This window comes from Sebastes fasciatus, chromosome 8, assembly GCF_043250625.1.
Source record: "Sebastes fasciatus isolate fSebFas1 chromosome 8, fSebFas1.pri, whole genome shotgun sequence".
Taxonomy (NCBI): domain Eukaryota; kingdom Metazoa; phylum Chordata; class Actinopteri; order Perciformes; family Sebastidae; genus Sebastes; species Sebastes fasciatus.
Window position 1 is genome coordinate 17,680,727 of NC_133802.1, and position 11,135 is coordinate 17,691,861.

The 11,135-nt window shown below is 40.7% G+C and overlaps 1 protein-coding gene across 18 annotated transcripts in view; it reads right to left on the bottom strand.

The window, feature by feature from the left end:
- Nucleotides 1–10,112, bottom strand: part of LOC141772686 (membrane-associated guanylate kinase, WW and PDZ domain-containing protein 1-like) — a 105,187-nt gene extending 95,075 nt beyond the window's left edge. For 5 of the 18 annotated variants that reach the window (XM_074643977.1, XM_074643974.1, XM_074643967.1 and 2 more), the window contains exon 1: nt 8,594–10,100. In XM_074643977.1, the coding sequence (XP_074500078.1) occupies nt 8,594–8,891 (298 nt within the window). In that variant the 5' untranslated portion in view covers nt 8,892–10,100. Of the gene's footprint in view, nt 1–8,593 lie in introns of all 18 variants that reach the window. The other 13 variants (XM_074643968.1, XM_074643971.1, XM_074643963.1 and 10 more) reach the window with 8 other exon arrangements.
- Between the last annotated feature and the right edge of the window lie 1,023 nt (nt 10,113–11,135).

Here is an 11,135-nt window from a genome sequence, read left to right on the forward strand (position 1 = left end):
TTAGCACCAAATCTGTGTAACAACTGGTATCAACCCAAAACTTGCTGCAACAGCTTATGAGACATAAATGAGCATGGAAATGGCCATTATATACTTCTATCATAATGTTCTTAGCCCTTATACACTCGCTCAATCTTTTTTAATTAATTCATGTTTATTTCTGACAGTTCACCCTCACACAGAACAAAACTAATGGTGCATTCAGGCGATCCTTGTTAAAATACTTAAAGTCGGACATAACCAATGCTGGTTGTAACTTACATGGTATCTGAGTTGAAAGTACGAGCTGTGTTGCCTGTTATGTATTTCATATCAACATATGATTGACCAAAATAGAAAAGTACCAGCATAAAGGTGAATTCAGTTCAGGTCAAGCTTATTGTCATATACATTAAAAAGTACAGTTGTACATTCAAATGCATGTGACCTGGCTCTCTCATTCATTAAAAACTATAAAAAAGAGGCAACAACAATAATAAGAAATTCTACAATAATAATCAATAAATAAATCACTGTTGGTAAGGTGCTTGTGCATTATTTAAAGTGCTTGCTGTTCAATCGTCAAACTTGAACTGAACTGAATATTTCCATTTATATTTCTTAATAATAATGTGTGTAGATGATAATAACAGTCTGTGTGGTGATTTGGGTGTTCACTTAATGCAACATGGTTTGAACAGCTATAACCATGTGTGCAGACATTTATGATATGAATACAGCTGCAACACAACACACAGCACAGAAAAAATAGAGGGCAAGATTGTACCTTCTAGACTCAAAAGCAAAAACAAAAGGGAAAGTGCTGCGACAAGACATGTTTTTGTCATTTCAAATACTGTTGGAGTCAGGGACGAGCATCACTACGTAAAGTAAAATGCTGCCTATTTGCTGCTTTCGCTCGGCTTCGTGGTGAACATGTCTCTGTGTAGGACTCTGTGTTAGAAGTGAAACATGATGCATGTGAACTACACAAGAGAAAAACGTGCTGTACTTTAGAAACCCTGAGGGCTCTCCATGCTTATTAGTGATAATGTGACTGGCATGCAGCGGAGGAGTACTGCATCTCTTCATGAACTAACTGTACAGACATGGTTTTACTCTCATCTATCTGCTGCAGAATTTCTTTCAAGCTGATGTCATTACAAATATTTAAGCTCTTCTGTACATACTGTATGACGAGATACAGCCTACATCATCAGACCACACTCTGATACTACCTAAAACAAAAATAAATGATGTGTGTGTTTGTATGTGGGGTCAGACAAGACTTCCTGGCTCCCTGTGGGGTAACACCTGTTTTCTGCACCACTGAAATAATGCACGTCTTCCAGACAAACACACACACTCACTCCAACCCACACCAACACACACACTAAACTTCCAGTTCATTGATTCCAGTTGGACTTTAAGCAAAATGCCAAACATTTACTGGTTACAGCTTCTGTTCTGGCTCTAAATGTGAATTTGTTTCTTTCCCTTCTATAATGATAAACTGAATGTATTTGGGTTTTGGACATCACCCAACTGTGATGGACATTTTTCACAATTTTTTAGACCAAAGGAGTACTTGATTGATCAAAATTATATCTATCTGACATTTTACTTTGAGAAATATAAGCACATTTTTCTAAACAAATCAAATTTGTCATGTAAAAAGGAAGCCAACCCTCTCTAATATTAAATGTCTATACACAAGCAGCTACAAGATAAAAAATACAGTCCAAGATTTTGATTTAAATCAGGAACTATCTGATCCAACTGTAAAGTAAACAAGAATACAAATCTGACCAGACATTTGATGTCAGTCTTTGTTTTCAATACTCTGTGTTATGAGCACATGAGGTTTGATGCCCAGCCCAAATAGATTGTAGTAAAAAGTGACAAAAACACTGTTACATGGTTACAGCTAACTGAATGGAAATTATAACAATGCATGCCTGTGTCTGCCTGCTGGAGTATTATATCCACAGTACCGATGGTTGTTTCTTGTTACCCGTCTGATCTGCGTTACATTCCAACCTCATTGTTACAGCGCCTGAGGCAAAGCCTCTGAATTACCAACGTTTGTTCAAGCTTAAATGACACAAGCTGCTTGTGTGTGGTGTCACTGCTCCTTCACTAGTATGCTGCCATTGTTATCAATGTTAGCGAGTCACTCCATCAAGGCCAAAGCTAAATTCCAGCATATAAACCTTAAAAAAAATAATTATGCAACACATGTTAACAAGGCTATTTATGAAGACACCCACACCAGAGTTTCTCACAATGTCAAACTCTCAGTCTATGTCACTTTTTGTGCCCAATGAGGTTGAATATAATGAAAAGACAAGAACATACAAAACATCTGAGATCCCTCACTGCTGCCTAAAACAGAGCTCATAAAGGGGACGGTGGATGTGGAAGAAAAAGTATAAAGCATAGGGTACATAGAGAAGGAGGAGAGATAGCCACAGCATGTCAAGTCACAAGCCGTTGACAAGCCTTTCAGGGATATACTTATGCACTAAATCAAGACTGACAAAATCTTCATACTTAAGAAAATATAAGGGACTTGCATTCTGGGACAAGCACATCACAGCAGATATCTGTGTCTACAAAGCCATCACATCCTCTGGATGAGTTTGTAAGCCTTCTTAACCACGCACAAAGATCCGAGACACAATGTCAGTGACACAACTTAGTGCAATCTTTACATAACGGAGGCAGTTTTAAGATGGAGCTAGTGATGATCGCAGGGTAACATACGGAGCACTGAGGATACAGGACCATTCGTTGTTTTGAGTTTTAACAGTCTGGTTATTTTCTGTCATCACATCTGGACCTATGAAAGAGAAACAGCTAATGCTAGTTAGCCCCTCTACTTTGCATAATGTGGGACAAACACAACAATAAGTGTGTTTCAATCCACTTGGTTTTATGCACATTTTCAATATATAAAAAAAAAGTAGGAATATCACAACAAGTTGGTGTATTGATAAAAACAAAGTGCGACAAAGTGCAATGGAAACAGACTTAATGAATAGATCATGATGTACATGACGCATGTGACTAAACGTTACGCAAACTCCAACGAAGAGGCTTAAAAAAGTGGCAGATGAAAACATCAGATCTGTATTGAGCGATGAGGAGATTAACATTCTTCAAACTAATACATGAAACAATCATAAATGCCATATTTCCATCGCATTTTCGACAACTACAACACAGTGTAGAGTCAGCTTATAGTCACCCTGGAGTTGCACTACAAGTTTTGCTCAAGGACACTTCAGCAGGACAGACACCTACAATTCTAAAGGTTTGAATGATTAAACAGGTGCCCTCCTTAACCACTATACCACCCTGTCGCCAAGGACTGAGCAGGGTGATGGGAGAAAGCAAGAAGTGGCCTGAGAGGAGGGGTGAAACAGAAACAAGATGGAGAATTTGAGGTTTCATCGGGGTGTACCAGTGAACTCCTGGCCCCACTTCTCAGGAATGCCTGGCATCCAGCAGGCTGCCCTGAATCCCTCTGGCTGGGTACAAGTGAAGGCGAGTTTGAAGGCGAACAGGGGCCATTTGTCCCGGAGATTATGTAGACACCCGGCCAAACCCACCCATGATCATAGCACCATAAAACCCCAGACCTTTTAGGTGCTGGAGGGGTTTCTGGTTCACTTAAAGAGGTATAAACTCAAACGCCAAGAAGACGGTTCAAGTTGTTAAACAGTATAGTTCACACCTGTTTTTTGACATATTTCAGTCTCAAATGCATATACTGTAATTAGCTCAACTTTAAACCAACAAGTATCATTCTAATAACGTTATACACAAATCACTGACCAAACGCAACAAACTGCGATGCACTGTGTGTTCTGACACCTTTCTATCGGAACCAGCGTTAACCTTTTCAGCAATTTGAGCTACAGTAGCTCTTCTAATGGATCGGACAACACGGGCCAGCCTTTGCTCCCCACGTGCATCAATGAGCCTCGGGTCTGACCCTGTCGCAGGTTCACCAGTTTTCCTTCCTTGGACCACTTTTGGTAGGTCCTGACCACTGCAGACCGGTAACATCCCACAAGAGCTGCAGTTTTGGAGATGCTCTGACCCAGTCATCTAGCCATCACAATTTGGACCTTGTCAAAGTCGCTCACATCCTTACGCGTGCCAATTTTTTCTGCTTCCAACACAAAGTTCAAAGTTCAAAATGTTCACTTCCTGTCTAATATATCCCACCCACTGCCAGGTGCCATTGTAACGAGATAATCAATGTTATTCACTTCACCTCTTAGTGGTCTAAATGTTATGGCTGATCGGTTTATGATCTGATGCACAACCTTTGCACCTTTACAGACACACCACCGTTATCAGATGCTCATTAAAAAGACCACGATGACAAAACTTTTCACCTGTGAGCTGGATTCAACTGATGACAACAGATAAGAGCTACACTGGTGGGTCAAAGTCTTGATATGTCTGAAAGTACTCCCTCTTTGTACTTTAACCTCAAAATAATGCCATACCATAAATCTATTCATCATTCACATGGGCCTCCGTAAACAAAGTAGAAATAGTGTCGTTACATTTGAAGTGACCACAGCCTGTTGGAGGGGAGAAAGGAGAATATGTTGCACAGTCACTGTTGTATTTGTGTTTAATGTGTACTTTATGAGTAAGTATTTTCTGTTTGAATGAATAAGGGATTCAAAATGGGCGCAATGGGAGAGACATGAGGCAAAGTTACTGCATGAGGTGAAAGAAGCAGGTGCTCTTCTAAAAATAAACTTATCAAGGAACTTATCCCTACATTACGTTTGAGTTTCTCCTCTCAAGAAAAACCGAGACAATGAAAAGTATATTGGTGAACAGGTGAGTGAATCCAGTTTCTTAATGATCAGTGGAGAGAAAAGGTAGCTAGCTGTGGTTATGCTAGTTGAGCAGGAACAGCAGAGAGTTGTTCTGTTCAAACAAAAAGATGTAGTATGCAGTATGCCAAAAATACCAGGATGTCCTACTGCTTCCGGTTGTATTTTTCAGTATGCAAGCCAGCATGCTTCTCTGGCTATTCTGACCCACAATCCTGTGTGCAGCAGAAGATACATCACTAGTGATATAGACTAAAAAATTATAGACTAAAATAGACTTCAATTTCTAAAAATTGTGAAACCGACACCAAAATGTTAAGATTTGCTGACTAAAATTACCAAAAATTAAATGACTAAAATTACATTTTAGTCACAAGACTAAACTTGAATCAAAATCAGGTGCCAAAGTTAACACTGATTCTAGTGTATTTATTATTATACATTTACTGTTTGAATAAAAGGCTCTTTCACATCTCTGTCATTCCTTCCCAATTTTAAGTGTTATTTACAATACAGAGCTTAATAAAAACCCAGACTCCACTGAAACCACTAGAGTGTAATATTCCACCTTTCCACCACAGGAATGCCCAGACTTCATTCAGGTGGTTTTCTTTCTGCATTCCTAAGTGGGAGCAACACACCTGTGGGGCTGTAGTATACCACAGCAACGACCTGCCTACCTGCACACACAGATACAGTTTCCACCGACAGCACTGAGGTGATGTGGCCTCCTGTAATGTGACCCACAGCTCTTTGGAGGGGAAAGGAGAGAGATCCGATCCATCCATGGCTGGTTCTGCATGGGAGCCCAAAAGACTGTGAGGCACAATGGAGGTCTTGTGAGCTCCTCAGATAGAAGAGTATGCCCCTCCTTTAATTACAGACAAGGAGAATCTGCTGACTTATGTGGTGAGATACTAATGACAAAGCCACGCAGACGGCTCAGGACATACTATGTCTACAGTCGGGGTGTTGCCGCAGTCTTTACAAGTGCAAAGTGTTTCTATAAAAGTTCAGAATAATTAGAAAACTGTTTATGGATATTAAAAGTCTCCCATGGTGCACGCCGGGTCTGATCATATGTCAAACAAACGCCTGTTCTGCAAACACAAAGCAGCGTAAGTGCTGAGCTCTTGTCCCAGGGGTCGAGACTTCAGCTCCAGAGGTCAAGCGTTCACTGTGCAGCCACTAATGGACATACAGCACACTAGAAAGGCAATGATGCTACACTGAAACTAAACCACTGTTATATAACACAGTTAATGATTTCCCCAGAGACAAAGCACTGCAAGCTTTGTCAAATATTGTGTGAGTGTGTGAGCGAGGAGAGTGAACGTGAGCGTGTGTGGGAAGAGACATTTGAGGTGAAATGAACGACTTGAAATAAAAAATATATATTTAAATATTCACTCAGGCATCAAAGAACATCCAGATTTGGCCAACAAGAACAACAACAAAAACCATGAACAGTACACTGGAGACTCTGAGGAAAAAAAAAGTTTGAATAAGTGGCTGCATCCCTGTCCCTCTAGCTGTCTCTCAGACAGATGCAGATGCAGCAGACCGTGGGCAATGGGTCAAGCTCATCTCAACACGCAGGGAGCACTTCCAGAAATAACCATGGCTGCCCATGAGTGGTGTCCCGCTCTCACAAACAATGCATCGCCCTCAGTTAACATAAACAACACTACTTTAAGGGAAGAAGTAGAACTGGAACGATTAGTTGATAAAGCAATTAGGTGTCGGTCGTACTCCAAGCAAAAATAGTGAAATACTGCGACACATTCTCAGATGGTAAGATTTGCTGCTTCTCTTTGTCACATATCATAGTAAACTAGGGCTGCAACTAACGATTATTTTTTAAACATGCACCGATCTGACTTTTTCAGGCCTGATACCGATAGCGATACCTGGGCTTTGGGTATCGGCCCATACCGAGTACCGATCCGACACCAGTGTTTAATTAATAAGCTGTATGCCTCACTGTGTGAAAGTGACTCGGATCATCCTTTTATGTGTAAGGCAACATCAGGCTTGACTTAAACTTCGCAATCCTTACTTTGTAAAACTAAATGTAAAAAAGAAATATATAGATAACATAAATATAGTGAATTGTTATATATTATTAAAAATAATAAATCATACACCCACAACTTGGCAAAAAAATCTTCAGAATTAACAGGAATTACAATTCAAGTGTAAACCTTTGTAATGCAGCAACAAATTGCTCCATTGTCACCGATATCCAATTCAGCTATTTGAGTCAGTGTTGGCCCGATATCCTATCCGGTATTGGTGCATCCCTATTATTTGTATTGTTGCTTAATCTGTTGATTACTTTCTCAATGAAACACTTAGTCGTTTGTTCTATAAAATGTCAGGAAATGGTGAAAAATGTCAATCAGTGTTTTTAAGAGGACGTCCTCAAATGTCTTGCTTTGTCAACAATTCAAAGGTATTCAGTTTAGTGTCATAGAGGAGTAAAGAAACCAGAAAATATTTTAACATTTAAGAAGCTGGAATCTTAGAATTTTGAAAAAAAATCCTCAAACTGATTAATAGATTATCAAAATAGTTGCCGATTACTTTAACTAACAGATTAATTATTGAAGCTCTAGACTGAATATCTTTGGGTTTTGGACTGTTGGTTGGAAAAAGAAAAGACATTTCAAGACATCGCCTCTGCCCTTTTCATTATAAGTGTCAATTAAGACAGGCAGTCTTATAGGCAGATTCATCGATGAAGAAAATAATCCTTGGTTGCAACCCTAGAGAGAAGCCCTGCGGAACTGTAAACTGCAGATGGGACACTACCATCAGCAGATAAAACAACAAGCTACATAAGGTGGCAGTGGCCTTTAATCCTCAGGGCAGAGAAAGTAAGGTATCAAAAGTTCACATGTCAGAGACTACTGGCAGTAAGCAGTGTGTGCTGTGCTGTAAATGTTGGGAGTGCAGATGAAGCTCTGGAGCTTGCGGTCTCTGTAAATGGCCTAATCTGTGACCCCGCAGGTCTGACCCAGAGTGGCTTTAGCGATGTTAGACAAATGAGGGCAGGAGGACTGTCAGGGCAGCTTCATGTCAAAGCCTGTGAAAACTCCAGGCTGCTGTGGAAGGAAGAGGAGATGAACAGCAAGCATCACCATGCACACTCTCTCTGCCCTACTTCACACACAACATCACCATTTTGTTATGTGCTCATAATAATAATGCTGTGCCACATGGCAATTATAAAACAACTTCCACTGGGACTCTTTTGTGAGTGAGTGTTAATCTCTCTCACACACATACACACACACAGTACTGGTGCCACCACAGTTTCTATATTTTCATGTTTTTCTTACCTTCCCGCATAGTTCACAAAAAATATATTTTTGGGAGGTATATGGTTGAGGAACAGTTGTAATAAGGGTTGTGTTAAGGGTTGGTTTATATCTACTTTTTAACTCTGGATGGATATATGGGTTGTAAATAAACTTGGGATGCTGTTCATATATTTAATTTGGGATGTAAATAAATCTGGGACAGTTTATATATTATATTATATTATCATTCTATGATATATGAGTTATTAGAGGAGAAGTGAGAAAGGGGGTAGGGAAATATAAGTTTTACTTCTACCTACTCCTTTTCGGACACTATTACTCTTCTTTTGTTTGTTATTATTTTGTATCTGTTTTTATTTATTTTAAGTTCGAAATAAAGTCTTTCATTCATTCATTCATTCTATATTTTCATGTTTTTCTTACCTTGACGCACAGTTTTCAACCTGACTGGGTCTTTACAGCACTTCATCACAGTCATAATGTCATAGAGGGGTAATCCAGACACAGGCAGCCCCTCCACCTCCAGGAGCAGCTCCCCTTCGCAGAGTTTACCGTCCTGGTACACCACAGCATCCTCCTTAACTTGCCCGATGGACGGAAACTCTCCATTCTCAGCTCCGCCACGAAGCTCCACGTTCAGCTCCCCGCACGCGTCCCGCACAACCAGGCAGTCGTTCACTTTGGTGATCCAGTGGTTCTTCTTCTGAATGACTTTTGACATGATGACTCGGGTCCAAACAACCGTTAGTTCCGCGGAATGGTGTAAAAACAAGCCGATGCATAGCACAAAAAAAATAGTCCCCAGAAAACTTCAGGGTGTTTGTTGGGGGTCACTCCAAGTTGGAACAATTTCACCCTTCTCCTGAGCCAAGGCATGCTGCTCCCACAGCAAAGTGGATCAAAATCCAGATTGTTGTTGCTTCTGTTGTAGTTTCCGCATCTTTAACAACAACAACACACTGCTCTGATTCCTCGCTATATTCCTCTAATCCGCTCTCTTATTGCCCGCTTTACATCCAAAGACCCTCTCCTCATTAATCCTCTAGTTGTGCGTCCTGCTCCTGTCGAGTATTTCCCCCTTTTTTTAAAACTTTACAGAAGAAAACAGCTATCCCGTGAGCAGGTCTGGGGCTGTTTCACACACAATCAGCGGCGCCTTTAAACAGGTAAAACGCAGAGACAAGTTCATCCTATTTGCTCCTGCGCTGTGGTGGATGGAGGAATAGTGGGAATAGTGGGCGCATGCGTCCAGCTGCTGCTCCAAGAGGGGAAATCCTACCAGACCCATGCACACCTAACCGGGCCCAGATCCTATCCGACCCCACAACATACCGGGTACAGCTCATCCCCACATGCGTTTCCAACCGGATTACAGCGATCTCCGCGTCTAATCCCCCCCAGGAGCTCCAGCATTTAGTCTTTATTTATAAATAATGGAGCATGCACCACAGAGACCAGTTTGAAGATAACAGAAGCTGCAGGTTTAAATAAAGTTGTTGGTTCAAACTATAGCAGCTATAATGTGACACCAGAGGAGACTATTTTTATTCAGTCTCACTTGGTGATATTTTGTTGTTGTTTCAGGACTGAGCAACTAGTTCTATTTCAATATATTTATATTAATTAGCTCAACAAATTTTGTCCACTTGACATAGTAGTGATGGGAATTTCATCTCTTTTTAGTGAGCCAGATCATTTGGCTCAGCTCACCAAGAAGAACCGGCTCTTTCGGCTCCCAAACAGCTCTTCGTTTTACCACTTCTGCCTGTTTTGACCTATGATTAGTATGTGTTCACATATATCACTTAAATTATTCAATATAATTATACTAAACCTTTAAATTTCCAGAATACCGTAATTTTACATGCTGCTTCGTTTCCGACTGTCACTCATCTTGTCCGCTATTCGCGCTCCGCACTCCTCTCTCTCTCTCTTTCTCTCCTCCGCTCCCTCCTGCTCTGTACCTGTAGACCGTCAGCGCGCCGCCCCTCCACCCCTCCCTGCTTGATGTTATGCTCATCACCTGACTGGTCGCACGGACGTCATTAACACAACATTCAGTCACAGTCAGTGCATGGAGTGCCCGTGGCGCGAAGAAGATCGTCCTATCACTCTGCCTTGAGAAAAAAGAAGAAAGAAAAAAACGGCTCTCGGACGGGAGCCGGCTCTTATCGTTCACTTAAAAAGAGCCAGCTCTTGTGGTTCACTTAAAAGAGCCGGCTCTTATGGTTCACTTAAAAGAGCCGGCTCAATGAACCGGCTCGTTCGTAACCAACACATCACTACTTGGCAGGTGTCATCAAAGTCTGTTCCCTCATCAAATAGTGTCTCCCTCCTGTTAAAATGGCGCTAAAGAACATCCAAAACATCTGTTAAAATGTAGAACATAAATAAATAATATAAATAAATAAATATAAATATATAAATAAAGAAATAATAAATAAATTAAATAAATAATAAATAAACAATATAAATTAAGAACATCCGTTAAAATGGCGCTAAAACTGAGCCAACGGGATAAGGGTTGGTTCAGTTTTAGCTAGAGGGAACACATATCGACGGGAAACATTATTCGACACAGCACCTGTCTCTCTTAACTCACGTGCGTTATCCTTTTGTTGTTACCTTGGTGATTAAATGTCCGTTGTTACACCTGTCACTAGCTAGCTTAGCATTAGCTAGCTAGTGACAGTTAGCTACCGTTAGCTCGTTAATATCCGGCAAGAGCTACAAAACTACAAACCTGCTGCCACAATATGTAACACTGGTTACTCTTAGCGTTAACTATAAACTTGTAGTTACTAAATTAAAACTACTTTCGGGACATGGGTAAAGCAAGAGAAACGGGATAACGTCGTCATGGTTACTTGGTCCACTTTAACGGTCATCTCCATAGTCGGACAACTGACAACTAAGTGACGTCACCTCATCTTCATATCACTCCGCCAACATTAACCATCACTAT